At 38.5% G+C, this 21,300-nt stretch overlaps 2 protein-coding genes, 1 long non-coding RNA gene and 1 other non-coding gene across 14 annotated transcripts in view; 3 read left to right on the top strand and 1 right to left on the bottom strand.

Moving 5' to 3' along the window:
* TBC1D30 (TBC1 domain family member 30) overlaps positions 1-21,300 on the bottom strand; it is a 318,685-nt gene that overhangs the window by 44,637 nt on the left and 252,748 nt on the right. For 6 of the 11 annotated variants that reach the window (XR_014803509.1, XR_014803508.1, XR_014803515.1 and 3 more), the window contains one exon: positions 16,758-18,937. The gene's annotated coding sequence lies outside the window, so the exon portion shown is untranslated. Of the gene's footprint in view, positions 1-14,683; positions 15,951-16,757; positions 18,938-21,300 lie in introns of those variants that run through there. The other 5 variants (XR_014803513.1, XR_014803516.1, XR_014803510.1 and 2 more) reach the window with 4 other exon arrangements.
* Positions 1-21,300, top strand: part of LOC146403307 (uncharacterized) — an 897,172-nt gene that overhangs the window by 802,025 nt on the left and 73,847 nt on the right. The gene's annotated exons all lie outside the window — the stretch shown is intronic.
* The window catches only part of WIF1 (WNT inhibitory factor 1), a 93,471-nt gene that overhangs the window by 64,390 nt on the left and 7,781 nt on the right, over positions 1-21,300 (top strand). The window contains exons 4-7 of the mRNA NM_001315718.1: positions 2,671-2,811; positions 3,705-3,800; positions 16,284-16,379; positions 21,203-21,298. Of these exons, the coding sequence (NP_001302647.1) occupies positions 2,671-2,811; positions 3,705-3,800; positions 16,284-16,379; positions 21,203-21,298 (429 nt within the window). The remainder of the gene's footprint in view (positions 1-2,670; positions 2,812-3,704; positions 3,801-16,283; positions 16,380-21,202; positions 21,299-21,300) is intronic.
* On the top strand, positions 19,491-19,600 carry LOC146403308 (U6 spliceosomal RNA). The gene has a single exon (XR_014804706.1). It is a non-coding gene; the product is annotated as a U6 spliceosomal RNA (small nuclear RNA).

Here is a 21,300-nt window from a genome sequence, read left to right as displayed (position 1 = left end):
TCACATCTCAAGATTCAGGAGAACTGGAAATCATTGTTACTTGGAGAATTGCATGGTAATGAACACCGACAATGCCAAAGCCTTGAGAGGTGGTTTTGGTTGCCAAGCACGTTAAGATTGTATGGCCAGCTTTTGGGCAATGCCTTATGGAAAGGAGCAGACCAATTTCCAGCTCATTTCTTCTTATAAACCTAGGTGAAAGGTTTATGAAAACTCTGAAGGGAAATGGTTTTTCTTGGCTTTGGATTTTCCTAAGCTTGGCAGTAACCATATCCTGCTGCATAGAAACAAAGCAGAATTTCATATGTATACCTCTTAGCAATATTTCTTCTATTTGTAGGGAAGAACTAGTGTCTAGTGGATCAGCTAGATTAATCTTCCCAATGGATAAGTTATGATAATACAGTGGCTTTTAGAAATGTCTGTAGTCATTCTCTCAGACAATGACTTGAACTAATTTCCAACTTGTGGGTATTCCACAGTGATGGACTCCTAGCTCTCACTGTACAGCAACATTTTTAATTCCTACGCTCTGCTTAGTCCATACCTATGCCCCCAAGTGATGGCTAATCTCACTAAAAAAAAAAAGTGGCTTTTTTTTTTTCCTTTTTACAGTGCACGTGAGGCATATGGAAGTTTCCGGGCTAGGGGTCAAAGCAGAGTTGCAGCTGTGGGCCTACGCCACAGCCATAGCAACACCAGATCTGAGCCACATCTGTGACCTACACTGCAGCTTGCAGCAATGCCAGATTCTTAACCACTGAGGTAGGCCAGGGATCAAACCCACATCCTCACATACACTAGGTCAGGTTCTTAACCCACTGAGCCAACAATGGGAACTCTTTATTTTTTTTTTTTTAGTAAATTTTATTGGAGTATAGTTCACTTAAATTGTGTTAGTTTCAGGGGTACAGCAAAGTAAATCAGTTAAACATGGATACATATCCATTCCTTTTCAGATTATTTTCTCATATGGGTTATTACAAAGTATTGAGTAGATTAACCTGTGCTGCACAATAGATCCTTGTTACCTCTCTATTTTATATATAATAGTGTTTATATGTCAACCCCAACCCCCTAGTTTATCCCTTTTACCCCATGTTTCCCCTTTGGTAACCATAAATTTAGTTTCAAAAACTTTGAGTGTGTTTCTGGTTGTGAAAGTTCTTTCGTATCATTTTTGTTAGAGTCCACATATTAGTGATCTCACATGATACTTGTCTTTCTCTGACTGCCTTCTCTTAGATAATTTCCAGGTCCATCCGTGTTGCTGCAAATGGCATTATTTCATGTTTTTTATGGCTGAATAATATTCCATTCTATATATATACCACAGCTTCTTTATCTGTTCCTCTGTTGATAGACATTTATGTCTTATAAATAAGCAATGAACATGGAGGTGCTTGTATAGTTTTGAATTATAGTTTTGTCCAGATACATGCCCAGGAGTAGGACTGCTGGGCCATATGGTTCTATATTTAGTTTTTTGAGGAACCTCCATACTGTTCTCCATAGTGATTGTAAATAGGCATGTCTTATAAATAGGCAGTAAACATGGATGTGCTTGTATAGTTTTGAATTATAGTTTTGTCCAGATACATGCCCAGGAGTAGGATTGCTGGGTCATATGGTTCTATATTTCCATGTCTTATAAATAGGCAATGAACATGGAGTTGCTTGTATAGTTTTGAATTATAGTTTTGTCCAGATACATGCCCAGGAGTAGGACTGCTGGGCCATATGGTTCTATATTTAGTTTTTTGAGGAACCTCCATACTGTTCTCCACAGTGATTGTAGCAGCTTACATTCCCACCAACAGTGTGGGAGTGTTCCCTTTTCTCCACACCCTCTCCAGCATTTATTGTTTATGAACTTTTTGATGAAGGTCATTCTGACTGGTATGAGGTCGCATTTCATTGTAGTTTTGATTTGCAGTTTTCTAATAATTAGTAAGGCTAAGCATCTGTATGTAAAAGTGGCTCCTCTTTAGGAACCTAAACCATTAGATAGAAGGCTTTCATGAGATTATTTCACCACAACAAACTCTCGTCTAGATCATCAAGATATGGACACTTATTAATATTCACAAATAGCCTGAGAAAATACTAACTTGATTAACTCAGTCCAATGATTGGAGTCTAGCTAGAGTCATAGAATGTTTTCAGAGATGATATCTTGTCACTTTGAAGCATGCAGAGTAAAAATAAACCAGTAGGGTATTGTTATGGGCTTTATTTAATGGATTCTGGAATGTTGATTTTTTTTTTAATCAATTCTTTTTTAATTATATGGAGGCTGGTGACAGTGCTGACAAAGCTTCTTCTCGGAATTAATCCATCTGTGCTGCCTCCTTGCACCTTTACTTTTCAGAGAAAATTATCTTTTTGTCAAGGTTGTATAAGTTCAGACTATGAATAAAATATCCCCAATTCCGTATTAGTAGGGTACAAATTCATGAGGGTCATTAATTCCTTCTCCACCCTGCATGATGTACAAGTTCTGTGGAGATGGCCCAGATAATCAACATGTAAACTCTAGTGGAGATACAAGAATGTCAAATGAGAACATTTTTTTTTTTTTTTTTGCTTTGTTCTTCCTCTCTTACCAAGACTTCCATAAAACTGGAGTCAACTAGATAAACTGTTTCTCCCTACTTTCTTTTTCTTTAGTCGTGCAAGTTGGTTTCCCATGTCTTGGAAAACAAGATGGAGTGGCAGCATTTGAAGTGAATGTGATTGTAATGAATTCTGAAGGCAACGCCATCCTGCAGACGCCTCAGAACGCCATCTTCTTTAAAACATGTCAACAAGGTAATCAGTGATGGTGATTTGAGAGAAGGCTCCTAAGGCGTCCTGGTCTGAGGTGGGCAAAATTAGAGCAAACGAGACAGATGTTTTGTGTAATTATAACACACCAAGGGGAGGAGGGGCTGGTAAGCACAGGGTCCAGTAATAGCACCAAGACAGACTTCCTCTGCTTTGACCCTGCTCATGATTTTAAGAACTCTAGTACCCCTTCAGAATGCCTTGTGTGCCACCTCTCTCCTTCCCCTTCTCCAGCCCAACCTTTGAAAGTCTCCAACCTCATTGCAAGGTTACCAGTCATTAGCAGCAGCTGCTACTACCCATACCCCCTGCCCAAAGCTCGGTGCTTCTGACTTCCACAGAAGACAGAGTGCCATCATCATGCCAGTGATCTGCCAAGCAAAAGTGCCTCCCCACCACAGCCAGGGTGCCCAGTTAAGTCTGAAGACCTGTTTCCTTTCCCACCCTGATACAAACACTTCCAGCTAGAATTGAAGCTCTGGAGGCTTTCAGTGCCCTAAAGGTGTACCAGAGGTCATCCTACCCTCTGAAAATGAATATTGAGGGTAATATCATTCATTCTATTTCAATGTGAATCTAAGAAGGTACAGTAGATTGAGAGGTGGTGATGAAGGCAAAATACAAAACTTGCTTTGCCTTCTTCCATGAGCCCCCTGCTACTGATGGAAGTAGGATTGAGAGAGGCAAAATCTTACTGTTAGGAGGACTTAGTGAAGTACGAGGTGTGGAGCAAATGAGGTAGAAGTATTGGTATTTGATAAATTGTGACACTTGGTGCACTGGGGGAAAAAATGACTGTTAACCTCTTCATGCTCCCTATAATTCATTCAACATGATTTGAAAGATGTCTGTGTAAGCCTTGTTTCTCTTTGGCGAAGCTGAGTGCCCAGGAGGGTGCCGAAATGGAGGCTTTTGTAATGAAAGACGCATCTGTGAGTGCCCTGATGGCTTCTATGGACCTCACTGTGAGAAAGGTAAAGAATAGAAAACAGCCAACTTCCTTTTCTTGCTTCCTAACGAAATGGATGTCATGCAGGAGCCCCACATGTATTTTTAACACATCCCCTGAAATTATTTTTCTGGTCACCTCAGGAGGATTGGTGCAGTCTTAAAAAGCCACAGGAAAGCTATTGGAAAGTATTTCTTCTAGGAGTGGTTTTCTGTTAAATCCAATATATGGTGACAGGCGAAGAAAACTGGCACAATGTCTACATTCTCTGGAGCCACTTTCCTTCTCCCCTCCCACCCCCAAATTCAGGGTTATACACATTATGCTTTGACATAGTCTTGTGAAAGTTTTTGAGTTTTGTCCCCTCCACTTAAATTGGTTTTAAAAAGCTAGCATTGTGACTGATTTGAAGGTATCTACTCCAATTAAAAGTAGTTTGATTCACAGTTAAGTCTCTACCTGGGTTAGAAAAGTGCTCTAGGAAAGAAAAAAGGATGGAAATCATTTGTGTAGTGAGTATGTGTATTTTGGTAAAATTATAATTAAGAAAGCTAAATGAAACAAGATAGGAAATGTGTATTAACCACAAGCTCACAAATACTAAAAGCTTATATGACAAGAGTAACCAAAATATTTTTCTTCTTCTTTTCTTTTGGTCTTTTTGTCTCTTTAGGGCCATACCTGCGGAATGTGGAGGTTCCCAGGCTAGGGGGTCCAATCGGAGCTGTAGCCACCAGCCCCTACACCAGAGCCACAGCAACTTTGGACCAGAGCCACGTCTGCAACCTATATCGCAGCTCTTGGCAACGCTGGATCCTCAACCCACTGAGCGAGGCCAGGGATCGAACCCACATTCTCATGGATGCTAGTCAGGTTCGTCAACCACTGAGCCACAACGGGAACTCCCAAAATATTTTTCATCTTCAAGAAACAAGAATTTTTCTTGTTTGAGGTTTTTTTTTTTTCTTTTTTTTTTTTTATTGAAGAATAGGTGATTTACAATGTAGTGTTAGCTTCGTATACAGTAAAAGATTCAGGTGTATATACATATAGGTATGTTCTTTTTCTGATTCTTTTCCCTTATAGAATATTACAAAATATTGAGTATAGTTGCCTATGTTATACAATAGGTCCTGTTGATTATTTTTTTCATATTTTAAAGTTTTATTGAAGTGTAGTTGATTTACAATGTTGTCATAATTTTGCTGTACAACAAAGTGATTCAGTTATACATGTACACATATCCATTCTTTTTTAGATTCTTTTCCCATGTAGATTATCACAATATTGGGTAGAGTTCCCTGTGCTGTATAGCATGTCCCTGTAGGCCAGTCATTCCATATACCGCAGTGGGCATATGCCAATCCCAAACTCTCAATCCACCCCTCCCCCACACCTTTTCCCTTTGGAAACCCTGAGCTTGAGTCTGTGAGTCTGTTTCTGTTCTGCAAATAAATTCATTTGTATCTATTTTTTTAGATTCCGCATATAAGTGATATCATATGTTTGTCTTTCACTGTCTAGCTCAATTAAGTATGATAATCTCTAGGTCCATCCATGTTGCTGCAAATGGCATTATTTCATTCTTTTAATGGCTGAGTAATATTCCGTTGTATATATGTACCACATCTTCTTTATCCATTCCTCTGTCAATGGACATTTAGATTGTTTCCATGTCTTGGCTATTGTAAATAATGCTACAGTGAACATTGGGGTACATATATCATTGTTTTTTTTTTTTCTTTCTGTCTTTTTAGGGCCATAACCCTAGCGTATGGAAGTTCCCAGGCTAGGGGTTGAATCAGAGCTGTAGCTGCCTGCCTACACCACAGCCACAGCAATGCAGGATCCAAGCCATGTCTTTAACCTATATCACAGCTCACAACAATGCCAGAACCTTAACCCACTGAGTGAGGCCAGGGATCAAACCTGCACCCTCATGGATTCTAGTTGGGTTTGTTGCCACTGAGCCATGACGGGAACTCCATCTTGTATCATTTTGAATTACACTTGTCTCCAGATGCCCAGGAGTCGACTGCTGCATCATAGGGTATTTGTATTAGTTTTCTGAGGAACCTCCATAATGGTTTTCATAGTGGTTGTATCAGTTTACATTCCTACCAACAGTGTAACAGGGTTCCTTTTCCTCCACACCCTCTCCAGCATTGTTTGTTTTGAGGATGGCCATTGTGACTGGTGTGAGGTGGTACCTCATAGGAGTTTTGACACACATTTCTGTAATAGTTAGTGATGTTGAGTATCTTTTCATGTAATTTTTTTAGCTATCTGTAGTTGTTCTTTGGAGAAATGTCTGTCTTCTGCCTAGCTTTTGATTGGGTTGTTTGGTGTTTTGATACTGAGCTGCATGAGTTGTTTGTATATTTGGGAGATTAATGCCTTCTTGGTTGCTTCATTTGCAAATATTTTCTCCCCTCCTGTGGGTTGTCTTTTCATTTTGTTAATGGTTTCCTTAGCTGTGCAAAAGCTTTTAAGTTTAATTAGGTCCCATTTGTTTATTTTTGCTTTCATTTTTGTTTCGGCTTTCATTTCAGAGGTGGATCTGAAAAGATATATAGCTGCAGTTTATGTCAGAGAGTGTTCTGCCTATGTTTTCCTCTAAGAGCAGTATAGTATCTGGTCTTTTATTCAGGTCTTTATCCATTTAGAGTTTATTTTTGTGTATGGTATTAGTGTTCTAATTACATTTTTCTACATGTAACTCCAGTTTTTCCAGCACCACTTATGGAAGAGACTTTTTTTTTTTTCATTGTATATTCTTGCCTCCTTTGTAATAGATTAGTTAACCATAGGTGCATGCATTTACTTCTGGGCCCTCTATTCTGTTCCATTGATCTATATTTCTGTTTTTGATGACTGTAGCTTTGTAGTATAGTCTGCAGTCAGGGAACCTGATTCCTCCAGCTCCATTTTTCTTTCTCAGGCTTGCTTTGGCTATTTGAGATAGTTTGTTTTTCTGACAAATTTAAAAACCTTTAGTTTTAGTTCTGTGAAAAATGTCATTGGTAATTTGACAGGGATTGCATGGAATCTGTAGATTGCCTTGGATAGTGCACTCATTTGACAATAATGATCTTCCAATCCAAAAACATGGTATATCTTTCTGCCTGTTTGTGTCACTTTTTATTTCTTTCATCAGCATCTTAAGAGTTTTCAGAGTACAGGTCTTTTGTCTCTTTAGGTGGGTCTATTCCTTGGTATTTCATTCTTTTTAATGTGATGGTAAATGGGATGATTTCCCTAATTTCTCTTATCTTTCATTGTTAATATATAGAAAATCAGTAGATTCCTGTGTATTAGTTTTGTATCCTGCAACTTTACCAAATTCATTGATGAGCTCTAACAGTTTTCAGGTAGCATCTTTAGGATTTTCTATGTACAGTATCATGTCATCTTCAAACAGTAATAGTTTTACTTTTTTTCCAATTTAGATTATTTTATTTCTTCTCTGATTTCCGTGGCTAGGACATCCAAAAATATGTTGAAAAAAAGTGGTGGGAGTAGACATCCTTTTCTTATTTCTGATCTTAGTGAAAATTCTCTTAGCTTTTCACCATTGGGTAAGATGTTAGCTATGGGTTTGTCATATATGGCTGGTATTGTGCTGAGTTATGGTCCCTTTGTGCCCACTTTCTAGAGGGTTTTTAACATGAATGGATGTTGGATTTTATCGAAAGCTTTTTTTGCATCTATTGAGATGATCATATAGTTTTCATTCTTCAATTTTTTAATGTGGTATATCACGTGATTGATTTGTGGATAGGGAAAAATTCTTGCATTCCAAGGGGTAAATCCCACTCAATGATAGTGTATGATCCTTTTAATGTATTGCTGGATTTGGTTTGCTAGTATTTTATTGAGGATTTTTGCATCTAAGTTTATTAGTGATATTGGCCTGTAATTTTCTTTTTTTGTGATATCTTTGTCTGGTTTTGATATCAGGGTGATGGTGGCCTCATAGAATGAGTTTGAGAGTAGCCCTTCCTCTGCAGTTTTTTGGAATAGTTTCATAAGGATAGATGTTAAGTTGTCTCTAAATGTTTGATAGAATTCACCTGTGAAGCCATCTGGTCCTGGACTTTTGTTCGTTGGAAATTTTAAAATCAGTTTCAATTTCAATAGCAAATGATTGGTCCAATCATCTTTTATATTTCTTCCTGGTTCAGTCTTGGAAGATTCTTAGAATTTGTCCATTTCTTCTAGGTTTTCCATTTCATTAACATATAGTTGCTTGTAGTAGTCTCTTACGATCCTTTGTATTGCTGTGATGTCTGTTGTAACTTCTTTTTCATTTCTAATTTATTGATTTGAGCTCTCTCCCTTTTCTTCTTGATGAGTCTGGCTAAAGGTTTATCAGTTTTGTTGATCTTTTCAAAGGCCCAACTTTTAGTTTCAGTGATACTTTATTGCTTTCTCTGACTTCTATTTCATTTATTTCTGCTCTGATCTTTATGATTTCTTTCTGTCTGTTACCTTTGGGTTTTGGTCATCCTTATTTCTCTAGTTGCTTTGGTGTAAGAGTATATTGTTCCTTTGAGATTTTTATTGTTTCCTGAGGTAGGCTTATACTGCTATAAACTTCCCTCTTAGAATAATTTTTGCTGAATCTCATAGGTTTTGGATCATTGTGTTTTCATTTTCATTTGTCTCTAGATATTGTTTGATTTCCTCTTTGATGTCTCTGGTAATTCATTAGTTATTTAGCAGCATATTGTTTAGTCTCCAGGTGTTTCTGTTCTTTGCAGTTTTTTCTTGCGGTTGATTTCTAGTCTTAGCGCATTGTGGTCAGAAAAGCTACTTGATATGATTTCAGTTTCCTTAAGTTTACCAAGGCTTGATTTGTGGCACAGAATATGTTCTATTCTAGAGAATGTTCTGTGTATGCTTGAGAAGAATGTATATTCTGTTGGTTTCAGACGGAACGTTCTATAAATATTAAGTCCATCTGGTCTAATGTACCATTTAAGGCCCGTGTTTCTTTGTTGACTTTCTGTCTGGATGATCTATCCATTACTGTGAGTGAGGTATTAAAGTCTCCCACTATTATGTGTTATTGCTGATTTCTCCTTTTCTGGCTGTTAGCAGTTCCCTTATATATTGAGGTACTCCTGTGTTGAGTACATATATATTTACAAGTTTTTTGTTTATTTTTTTAAGGCTACACCTGCAGCATATGGAAGTTACTGGGCTAGGGGTCTCCTTGGAGCTACAGCTGCAGGCCTGTGCCACCGGCAGCACTGGATCTGAGCCACATCTAAGACTTATGACACAGCTTGAAGCAATGCTGGATCCTTAACCCACTGAGCAAGGGCAGGGATCAAATCCACATCCTAATGGACACTATGTCAGGTTCTTAACCTGATGAGCCACAGTGGGAACTCTCACAATTGTTATATCTTCTTGGATTGATCCCTTATTTATTATGTAATGACCTCCTTTGTCTCTTGTAACCATCTTTATTTTAAAGTCTGTTTTGTCTGATATGAGTATTACTACTCTGGCTTTCTTTTGATTTCCACTTGCATGGATTATGTCTTTCCATCCTCTCACTTTCAGTCAGTGTGTGTCCCTAAAATTGAGGTGGGTGTCTTGTAGATAACATATATATCAGTCTTGTTTTTGTATCCATTCAGCCAGTCTGTCTTTTGGTGAGCATTTAGTCCATTTCCCTTTACAGTAATTATTGATATGCTTGTCTTTATTTCTGTTTTGTTAATTAAAAAAAAATTTTTTTTAACCTTCCTTTTTTGTTCTCTCATAGTTCGATGACTGTCTTTAGTGTTATGATTGGATTGCTTTTTCTTATTTGTTTGTGTATCTATTGTAGATTTTTGGTTTAAGGCTACCAGGAAGTTTTAATATAGGAGTCTCTCTCTCTCTCTCTCTCTCTCTCTATATATATATATATATATATATATATATATACACACTCCAATTTTTTTTTTTTTGTCTTTTTGCTATTTCTTGGGCCGCTCCCGCGGCATATGGAGGTTCCCAGGCTAGGGGTCAAATCGGAGCCATAGCCGCTGGCCTACACCAGAGCCACAGCAATGCAGGATCCGAGCTGCGTCTGCAACCTACACCACAGCTCATGGCAATGCCAGAACCTTAACCCACTGAGCAAGGCCAGGGATTGAACCCACAACCTCATGGTTCCTAGCCGGATTCGTTTACCACTGCGCCATGATGGGAACGCCCCAACATTGTTTTAAGATGCTGGTTTCTTCATTGCAAATGCACCTCCAATATCCTACATTTGTACCCTCCTCCTCTTATGATTGCTTGTTTTGATATCCTGTTTGTACCTGATTTCCTACCTTTACTCTATGTTTGCCTATTTTGGTGAGCCATTTAATTTATAGTTTTCTTGTTTCTAGTTGTGGCCTTTTATCTTCTGACCAGAGAAGTTCCTTAGCATTTGTTGTAAAGCTGGATTGCTGGTACTGAATTCTCTTAGCTTTTGCTTCTCCATAAATATTTTGATTTCTCCATCAAATCTGCCTGAGAGCCTTGCTGGGTAGAGTGTTCTTCATTGTAGGTTTTTTTCCCTTTCATTATTTTAAGTATATCATGTCACTCCCTTCTTGCCTGCAGAGTTTCTGCAGAAAAATCAGCTTATAACTTTATCAGGGTTCTCTTGTATGTTATTTGTTGCTTTTCCCTGCCTGCTTTCAGTATTTTCTTAGTCTTATAATTTTGATGAATTTGATGACTATGTCTCAGGGTGTTCCTTTTTGGGTTTATTCTGTTTGGTTCTCATTGTTCTTCCTGGACTTGTGTTAGTGATTCCTTTCCCATGTTAGAGGAAGTTTTGGGCTCTTATCTTTTCAAATATTTATTCTGGTCCCTTTGCCCTCTCTTCTCCTTCCGGCACCCCGTAATGTGAATATTGGTGAGTTTAATATTGTCCCAAAGTTCTCTTAGACTGTCCTCATTTCTTTTCATTCTTTTTTCTTTATTCTGCTCTGTGTCAGTGTTTTCCACCCTTCTGTTTTCCATCTTGCTTATTTGTTCTTCTGCCTCCTGTATTCTGCCATAGGTTCCTTCTCATGAATTTTTCATTTCAGTTATTGTGTTGTTCATCTCAGTGTGTTTGTTCTTTAACTCATCTATTTCTTTGTTATGAGTTTCTTGCAATTTCTTGATCTTTGCCTCAAGTTTTTTCCCAAGATTTTGGATTATCTTTACAATCATTACTCTAAAGTCTTTTTTGGAAGTTCTTGTTGTGGCTCAGTGGTAACAAATCTGACTAGTATCCATGAGGATGTGCATTCAATCCCTGGCCTCACTCAGTGGGTTAAGGATCCAGCATTGCTGTGAGTTGTGATGTAGGCTGCAAATGTGGCTTGGATCCCATATTGCTGTGGCAGTGGCATAGGCTGGCAGCTATAGCTCTGATTCAACCCCTAGCCAGGAAATTTCCATATGCCACAGGTGTGGCCCTGAAAGGCAGAAAGAAAAAAAAAAGAAAAAGAAAAATGTCTTTTTCATGTAGGTTGCTTATCTTCAGTTCAGTTAGCTGTTCTGGGTTTTGGCTGGTTCCTTTATCTGGCTTATATTTCTCTTCCATTTCATCTTGTATTGCTTTTTGTGTGGTTTCCTTTGTGCAGTCTCCAGCATTGTGGCCTCTCTTGCTCCTGGTGTCTGTCCACTTGTGGGGAGGTTGATATAGGGGCTTGCGGTTGGCTTTCTGATGGGTGGGATTGGTGCTTTCCCACTGGTAGGTGGAGCTGCGTCTTGTCCCTCTGGTGTGTAGGGCTTTATCTCCACATGTGGTTAGAGGTGGCTGTGTGACTGGGAGAAATTTAGGCAGCCTATGTGCTGATGGTGGCGCGCCCCCCCCCCCCATTTGTTTTTTGCCTTGGGGCTTCTCAGCCCTAATGTGTGGGGCCAGATTTTTCCCAAATAGTGGTCTCCAGGTGAGGTCACACCAGTGATTATACCCTGGGATCTCTGACTCCAATGTCCTGCCCCACAGTGAACCACAGCCACCCCCTGCTTTCCTAGAAGACCCTCCTAGGAAATCTGTGCCAGATTTTTATGGTACCTGCTCTTTCTGGGACCCAGTTCACATGAAACCATGTGTGTGCCTACCAAGAGAATAGTCTCTGTTTCCCACCAGTCCTGTGACATGCCTGCACTCAAACCCCACTGGCCTTTTTATGGCAAATTATGTGGAGATCCTCCTCCCAATGTCAGACTACCCAGGATCGAGAACCTTACATGGGGGTTCAGAACTCTCACTCCTGTGGGAGAACATACGTGATAGTTATTTTCCCGTCTGTACATTGCCCACCTGGCTGGTATGGTATGGCTTGTATTGCAGAAGTGCCCTTTCTACCCTATCATTTGTGGCTTCTTTGTCTTTGGGTGTAGGAAATCTTTTTCAGTAGCTCCCAGTCTATTTTGTTGGTGGTTGTTCAGCAGTTAGTTGTAATTGTGGTATTTTCATGAGAGGAAGTGCGTTTGAGTCCTTCTACTCCAGCGTCTTACCTCTGAATCTCCTTGTTGGTTATCTTTTTTTTTATATATAGTAGTATGTATCTGTTAATCCCCAAATCCTAATTTATCCCTCCCCCAGATTTGCCCCTTTGATAGCCGTAAGTTTGTTTTCTATTTCTCTGAGTCTGTTTTCCTTTCATAAATAAGTTTATTTTTATCATTTTTTTTAGATTTCACATGTAAGTGATATGATATTTTTCTTTGACCTACTTCCCTTAGTATGATCATCTCTATGTCCATATGTTGCTGCAAATGGCATTATTTCATTCTTTTTTAATGGTTGAGTAATGTTCCATTGTATATGTATACCACATCTTCTTTATCCATTCATCTGTCAGAGGACATTTAGGTTGCTTCCATGTCTTGTCATTGTAAATAGTGCTGCAATGAATAATGGGGTGCATGTATCTTTTCAAATTATGTGGTTTCCCCTGGGTAGATGCCCAGAAGTGGGATTGCAGAATCATATGGTACATCTGTTTTTAGTTTTTTAGTGACCTCCATACTGTTATTCCATTTTACATTGTACCAATTTACATTTCCATCAACAGTATAGGAGGGTACCTTTTTGTCCACACCCTCCCCACAATTTACTATTTGTAGACTTTTTGATTTGACCCTATGAGGTGACACTTCATTGTAGTTTTGATTTGCATTTCTCTAATAATTAGTGATGTTGAGCATCTTTTCATGTGTTTTGTGGCCATCTCTATGTATTATTTGGAGAAATGTCTATTTGGATCTTCCAGTTATTTTTTGATTGGGTTGTTTGTTTTTTTGATATTGAGCTGCATGAGTTTGATATTTGGGGATAAATCTCTTATCAGTTGCATTGTTTGCAAATGTTTTCTCCCATTTTGTATGTTGTCCTTTGATTTTGTTTATAATTTCCTTTGCCGTGTAAAAGCTTTTAAACTTGCTTGTTGCTGATCTTAGCAGAAATTCTTTCAGCTTTTCACCATTAAGTGTGATGTTAGCTGTGGATTTGTCATATATGACCTTTAATGTTGAGGTAGTTTCCCTCTATGACCACTTTCTGAAGAGTTTTTTTTTTTAATAAATGGATGTTGAATTTTATCAAAAGCTTTTTCTGAAAAAAAATTTTTTCATCTATCATGATGATCATATAGTTTTCATTCTTCAATTTTTTAATGTGGTATATCACATAATTGATTTGTGGATGGGGAAAAATTCTTGCATTCCCTAGATAAATCCCACTTGATATGGTGTATGATCCTTTTAATGTATTGTTGGATTTAATCCATTAACATTTAAGGTAATTATCAATATATATGTTCTTATTGCCATTTTGCTAATTTTGGGGGGATTTGTTTTTGTGGGTCCTTTTTCTCCTACTCCTCTTTTGCTCTCTTGTGGTTTGATGACTATCTTTAGTATTGTGTTTGGATTGCTTTTTCTTTTTTGTGTGTATTTTCTATTATATATTTTTGGTTTGTCATTTCCATGAGGTTTTGATATAGTAAGATGTATACACACAAACATACACACCATTGTTTTACATTGCTGATCTCTAATTTCAAATGAATTTCAAATATCCTGCATTTGTACTCTCAGCCTTTCATGATTACTGGTTTTGATAATATATTTGTGTGTGGGTGACTTCCTACCTTTTCTATGTGTTTGCCTTTATTGGTGAGCTTATCCATTTTCTAACTTTCCCATTCTAATTGGGGCTTTTTCTTTTCCACCTACAGAATTTCCTTTAGCATTTGTTGTAAAGCTGGTTTGGTGGTGTCAAATTCTTATAGCTGTTGCTTGTTTTGATTTCTCCATCAAATCTGAACGAGTGCCTTGCTGTGTAGAGTATTGCCTGTAGGTTTTTCTCTTTCATCACTTAAAAAATATCATGCCACTCCCTCCTGGCCCATAGAGTTTCTGCTGAAAAGTAAGTGGTGACCTAGGAGGATTCCCTTGTATGTTATTTGTTGCTTTTCCTTTGTTGTTTCTTTAATTTTTGTCAGTTTGATTACTATATGTCTTGGATGTTCCTCTTTGGGATAATCCTGTATAGGACTATGCACTTCCTAGACTTTGGTGACTGTTTTCTTTCCCGTGTTAGGGAGGTTTTTGGCTATTGTATCTTCAGATGCTTTCTCAGGCCCTTTCTCTCTCTCTTCTCCTTTTGGCCCCCTGTAAAGCAAATGTTGGTGTGTTTGATATTGTCCCAACATTCTCTTAAAATGTCCTCATTTCTTTTCATTCTTTTTTCTTTACTCTCTTCCATAGCATTGATGTCCATCGTTCTGTCTTCTAGCTTACTTATCAGTTCTTCTACCTCATTTATTCTGCTATTGATTCCTTCTAGCTTATTCTTCATCTTAGTTATTGTATTCTTCAACTCTGTTTAGTTCTTCTTCATAGTTTCTCTTTGGTAAAAACTTTTTGTAACTTCTCACTCTGTGTATCTGTTCTTTTCCTGAGTTCTTGGATCATCCTTATGATCATTACTTTGAACTCCTATGGTAGATTGCCTGTCTCCACTTCATTTATTTGTTCTTCTGGGGTTTTATCTTACTACTTCATCTGGAACATATTCTTCTGCTGTGTCATTTTGTTTAAACTTCTATTTGTATTTTATGTATATAGTAAGTTAGTTACCTTTCCTGACCTTGGAGAAGTATCCCTCTGTAGGGATTGCCCTCTGTGTCCCAGCAGTACACTCCTCTCTCATCACCCAAGTGCCAGGGACCAGCCAATCTTAGGGTAGCTTTTGACCTGTCTTTGTGGACTCATTTCCACAGGCTGGGGAATTGTAATTTTCTTGTTTCTGTTGTCTGTCCCCTGGTGGATGAGGTTGGTCTAGAGGCTTGTGCAGGCTTCCTGGACGGAGTAGCCAGTGCTTGCCTACTGGTGGTAGATACAGCTGGGTCTTGGGCCTCTGGTGGCCAGAGTCACATCAAGGAGTTTTCTAGAGGTAGCTATGGCTTAGGAAATCTTTAGGCAACCTGTATGTTATGGGTAGAGCTATGTTCCCTCTCTGTTGATTGTTTGGCCTTAGGCATCCCAACATTGGATCCTACAGGCTGTTGGATAGGGCCAAGGCTTGGTGCCAAAATTGCAGCCTCTAGGATAGCTCACATTGGTGAACATTCACTAGTACCTCATCCACCACTGTCTTTGTCCTCAGAATGAGCTACAGCTGCCCTTGCCTCCTCCAAGACCAGCAGGTAGTCTGGCCCAGGATCCTGTGAAGTCGCCACTTTTTTCCTGGGTTCCATTAAGCATGAGGCCTTGTTTGTGACCTGAAAAAGTCAACTCTCTTTCCTCCAGATCTGTGGAGCTTTTGCCATCTAGTTCCATTAGCTTTCAAAGCCAAATACTCTGGGGGCTCCTCTCAATGCCAGACCCCCAGGCTGGGTAGCCTGACATGAGGCTCAGGACTCTCACTCCTGTGGGTGAACATCTGTGATATAATTATTCTCCAGTTTATTGGTCACCCACCTGGGGGTATGGGATTTGATTATATTGCAAGCGTGCCCCTCCTACCATCTCATTTGGATGTAGAATATTGTTTTGGGTAGGCTCCAGTCTTTTTTCAATGGTTATTTAGCAGTTAGCTATGATTTTGATGTGCTCATGAAAGGAGCTGAGCTCAGGGTCCTTCTTCTCCACTCTCTTGTCCTGACTATCTGCACTGAGTTTGAAATTGGAAGATGGAGAAAATAAGGCATGAAAAAATATTAAAAATCCTAGGAAGACCATATCTTAGTTAAAAATAATGATACTGGGCAAATTTTAATCATCTTTTCATGAAACAATTCCAAAATTCTCTTCTATGAAATTGGTTAAAAAAGTCTTATTTACTGCACAAAAATAATTTTAATATAGCAAACTTGTATCTCTAAAGAGTGACCATTTTAGAGTCATCCACAAACCTTGAAAATGTAGAACTATTATTGACATTTCCAAAATGTCTTGTTCTAACAATCCTTATTTGGCTTTAATCAGAATTCTCTCTCCCCATCAGCCCTTTGCACACCACGATGCATGAATGGTGGGCTTTGTGTTACTCCTGGTTTCTGCATCTGTCCACCTGGATTCTATGGAGTCAACTGTGATAAAGGTAACTTTCTAAGGACAAGTTCTTTTTACTTTTTAAATGTTTGATTAAAAGAAGTATATTGAATATACCATCACTCTTCATAACAGCTCTGTAAATAGGGTGTTTCAGTTTGCTGGCTGCTATAACTTTAACCCCAAGGTTTAGCTTAAGGCAGTACAATTTTGTTTGTTTTTCTTTTTTTTGTTTTTTTGTTTTTTTTGTTAATAGTTATTTCCCCAATACAATTTTTTTTCCTTCTGTACAGCATGGTGACCCAGTTACACATACATGTACACATTCTATTTTCGCACATTATCATGCTCCATCATAAGTGATTAGACATGGTTCCCAGTGTTACACAGCAGGATCTCATTGCTAATCCATTTCAAAGGTAATAGGTTTTTTTTTAACTTTGTTATTATTTTATTTATTTTTTTATTACTCAAATGAATTTATCACATCTGTAGTTGTATAATCTATTAACCGCAAGCACCCCATTCATCCCACTCCCTCCCCCTCCCCCTCGGCAACCATAAGTCTCTTCTGCAAGTCCATGGTTTTCTTTTCTGTGGAAAGGTTCATTTGTGCCGTATATTAGATTCCAGGTATAAGTGATATCATATGGTATTTGTCTTTCTCTTTCTGACTTACTCCACTCAGTATAAGGCAGTACAAGTTTTACATTCACTCATAGAATGCTCCAGTGGAGGAATACCTGGTCAATAGGCAGGAAGTTCTCCATGCAGTGACTCAGGGGCCCAAGCACCTTCCATCTGTGGTCCTGCCTAGAGCTTCAGAACTCTCTGGATCTTTCAGACTCCAGAAAGAAAGATTGGAGTAGACACTGCTTAAAAACAAAAACAAAAAACCCCAACTCTGTCCCTAAATTGGATAAAATTAGCTTCATGATTCTACCTGGATACAGGCAAGAGAAATGTCATCCCTGGTTGGACAGCTTTCTCCCACTGACAACTTTATGGGAAGCGAGCATGGGTTTTTGTGAACCATTAGCTGCTTCTGCAACATTGGAGTTTTTGTATGTCCCAAATCAGTTTTATGGGTGAACTTCAAAGACTGAAATTAAACAGTCTGTTCCAGACTGCCTGGCCTAAAAGTTCACTGATCCCCAATTTAATTCTGCTCACCGATCACACCCCTAAGAGATCAGGTTCCTCCTTCCTATGATGCAGCATCATAGCTGGATTGTACTCTGAGAACGTGGATTCAAAACTGACTCTAAAATTGAACTGAATGATTCATTCTCCTTATAAGACACCTGTCTATTCTGTCCAATTCACATCTTTTATGGAAAAAAATAACATCTTTAAAGTGTATTATTTAATCAAATCATCCTTGTATCAAATGCTAATTGCATGGGTAGGGCACTGTTTTTTTAAAAAAATAAGTATATGCCTCAAAATAAAACGATGTGTTATTTTTGAGAACTGTGTCTCTTTTTAGTAATGATTAAGATTGAAATGATCAGATTAGCTTTTCCTTCTTTTTAAAAAAAAAAAAAGAGCCCTTAGTGTGAGTCAGAATAATCATTTATGGTTTTCTGTTACTTTGAGATATATAAAGTACTTTCATATAGTTACCTAAATTTGCTTTCAGCAGTCTTTTGAAATATGTAAAGTTTTATCCATCTCAGTCCCAGATAAGTAAAAATGAGGTTTATAGAGCTTGGGTAACTTCCCCAAATTCACATCCTCCACTGTACCTTGTTGTCACTCAAGCTACCTGTTTCAGATCCCAGTTCCTCTATGAGTGACTCTGCTGCTGGGCAGAGAACCTGATCTCTGTGGGCCATGCTTTTCCTGTCTCTAAACTGGAAATTAAGCCATTGAACCCTGGCTCCCATACCTCTAAGCTAATTGAGATAACGTGTGAGAGCATGTCAGCCTTTTATTTGTAGTCATCATCTAAAACTATAGCACTGGAGTGAAAACAATTTTTAAATTTTGTCCTCATAAAGATGAAGCATTAATGACACTGATAATAGCCAGTGCATAAAATCCTTTCTTGTAAGCTTCTTTTCGTTTGTCTAAATTTAGCGTTTAGTATATCCCTGCTACTTTAAAATTGGGCAGAATCTTTTTTTAATGATTTTTATTTTTTTCCATCATAACTGGTTTACAGTGTTCTGTCAGGTTTCTAATGTATAGTAAAGTGACCCAGTCACACATACATATATACATTCTTTTTTAATTCTTGAAGCAGAATTAAACTCATATTATCTCAAAACTATTAGGAAATAGAGCCAATCCTTCAGAAATGTATGTGAAGAACAAATGTATCATCAGATTTAAAGAGACCATTTGTGAGGCCTGCTTACATAGATGTGGCTATTATCAGTGTGGTTTGCACAGTGGACTGTCACTCATAACACTTGTCCTATGCTATGGCATAACAAACACTGCCTGGTCCCTGCTGAAGGAAAGTATGCGTATTCTAGTTCCTTTTACATTTGTGATATTTTACCTTTCAGATGAAAGATTTTCCTCCTTGTTAGTCTCCAGTAACTTTTAAAAAATTCTTTCGGAAAGTCTGTTGAAATTCCACTTGGTCTCACCAGAGATCTGGGAACATTAAAAAATAATGGTTTTTTACTGCCTCAACAAAAAGATGCATTTATTATCCAGAAGGGAGTATAGAGCTTCTGAAAAATGGTTCCATTACTGGCACAGAGCTAGACTTTAGCACTACATGTTAAAAAAAAAAACACTGAAGATTAACTTTCATTGGCTCTTGGGACAGCTGCTGCAAACCGTAACAACTGAGCAGTTAAACACTTGCCCAGCAAACCCTCAGCCCCAGTGAAAGTCACTTGGTGTCTCTGGCTTGTTTTCTTCATCAAGAATCATCGCACAACAGAAATGTAGAGAAGATTGATCCATATGGTGAAGTACTACTCAAATACTAAAAATGAGGCCAAATTCCATAATTAGCTTGGCCATTCTCTATAACCTTTGAGTGAATTCCCAGGTTCATTGCATTTTATACGTTAGTAAGAGATGGTGCCCAGAGGGCTTAAAGGATGGCTCAGGGCAAGTGGACATGGATCCTAATGTTTCTCATCTCTTGTTATCCCCAGGAGAAACAGGGATGGGCCATACATAAAACAACTGTCCTGTTCTCGCTTTGGCAGCACACGTACTAAAATTAGAACAATACAGAGAAGATTAGCATTGAGACCCCTGCACAAGGATGACACACAAATTTGTGAAGAATTCCATAATTAAAAAAAACACAACAGGAGTTGTTATCGTGGTTCAGTGGAAATGAATATGACTAGCATCTGTGAGGTCCCAGGTTGAATCCCTGGCCTTGCTCAGTGGGTCAAGGATCCGACATTGCCATGAGCTGTGGTGTACGTCACAGATATGGTTTGGATCTGGTGTGGTTGTGGCATAGGCCGGCAGCCATAGCTCCAATTCTACCCCTAGCCTGGGAACCTCCAGATGCCTCTGGTTCAGCCCTAAAAAGGCAAAAACAAAACAAAACAACTGTCCAGCCCTAACAACACTAGTAACAAGTGGCAAAGCTTTGGGAAGCCCAAAAGGCGGATCCTTCTATATCCTAAATCCTATCCCGCAGTGCTGCTGGGGGGCTTGATTTTGTCAAAGCAAATACAGTGTGGCCTTAAGCTGAGAGATATTTATGATTTGTAATAAAAAGCTTTAAATTTAAGCAGCATGATTTTCATAGAATATTCTAGTTGGACTTCTTTTCCACAAAGAAAGCATATACTTAGACCTTTTGGATTTCTTTTCTGATTTTCCACCTGGAAGCTTAGTTTGGCTTTCATTCACCTCTAGCCAATGTTGGCCTGTTTCATAGAGGATGGGGACAAATAGGCCTTAAAACTGGAATCACTGAGAATCCAAGTTCTTATTTTTGTCTCCTTCATAGAATGAGCCAACTTGTCTGTTTTTAGGTACTTGCTCTCCCTCTTCCCCATTTCTGTCCTCCCTCTATTTTTAGGTGCCAGTGAGCAGTGAAACTCCAGAAGTTGACTCTAAGAGAGGGGGTTTAAGATGAATCACAGGCAGCATGATTATAACCTGGATAATCTAGTTAATTGGACTTCCACGATTAGGTCCCCAAGTTTTTCATCTCTCATGCTGTTGCCACTCCCCTGCCTGTTCACAAGGGACAACTGTCTGTCTTTTCTTGAACACAATCACTCCTTCTAGCAAATGTCATAAAGACTGTTTTCTAAAAATTGCTGTTGGTGTTCTCTGGTGGCTCAGCAGGTTAAGGATCCAGTACTATCACTGCTGTGGCGCAAGTTCGATCCCTGACCTGGGAACTGCCACATGCTGTGGGAACTGCCACATGCCATAGGAACAGCCAAAAAACAAATTCATACTGTTTAAGATGCATTTCTGTTCTTCTTCAGTAAAGAAGTTGCTTTCTCCTTCATCAGATCCTAACGTTTATGACTTCTTTCCCTTTTATCTATTCCTAAGAAAGTTTTATCTTTTTTACTCTTCCTTTATCCTAAAAAATATTTTCTTGGGTTTACAGCATTCTTCTCCTTTTACTAGCATAAGTTTTTTTTTTTTACAAGAAAAACAAAAAGATAGTTTTTTTTACACACTGCGCTTTTTTCACTAGGCAGTAAATCCCTAGAGGTGAGTACAGTGTAATGTGTGTGGTATCCTGTTATGTTGCTGGAATCTGCAAATGGTCCAGTGATTAGTTACAGTTCTTGTGTATATAAAATTTTATTAAGTAAGTGAGAAAGTAGTATATGTCTAAGAAATATCACTTAATGAAATTTGGTTGCTGTTAGATTTAACCTATTATCTAATGCAATACCCTGTTGTTCATTCTAAAAGCAAACTGCTCAACCACCTGCTTTAATGGAGGGACCTGTTTCTACCCTGGAAAATGTATTTGCCCCCCAGGACTAGAGGGAGAACAGTGTGAAATCAGT

The sequence above is a fragment of the Sus scrofa genome, chromosome 5 (assembly GCF_054392235.1).
Source record: "Sus scrofa isolate SSC_HxYL_T2T_F1_AM1 chromosome 5, Sscrofa_HxYL_maternal_Yorkshire_Landrace_v2.0, whole genome shotgun sequence".
NCBI classification, from domain to species: domain Eukaryota; kingdom Metazoa; phylum Chordata; class Mammalia; order Artiodactyla; family Suidae; genus Sus; species Sus scrofa.
This window is presented reverse-complemented; position numbering and strand designations above follow the sequence as displayed.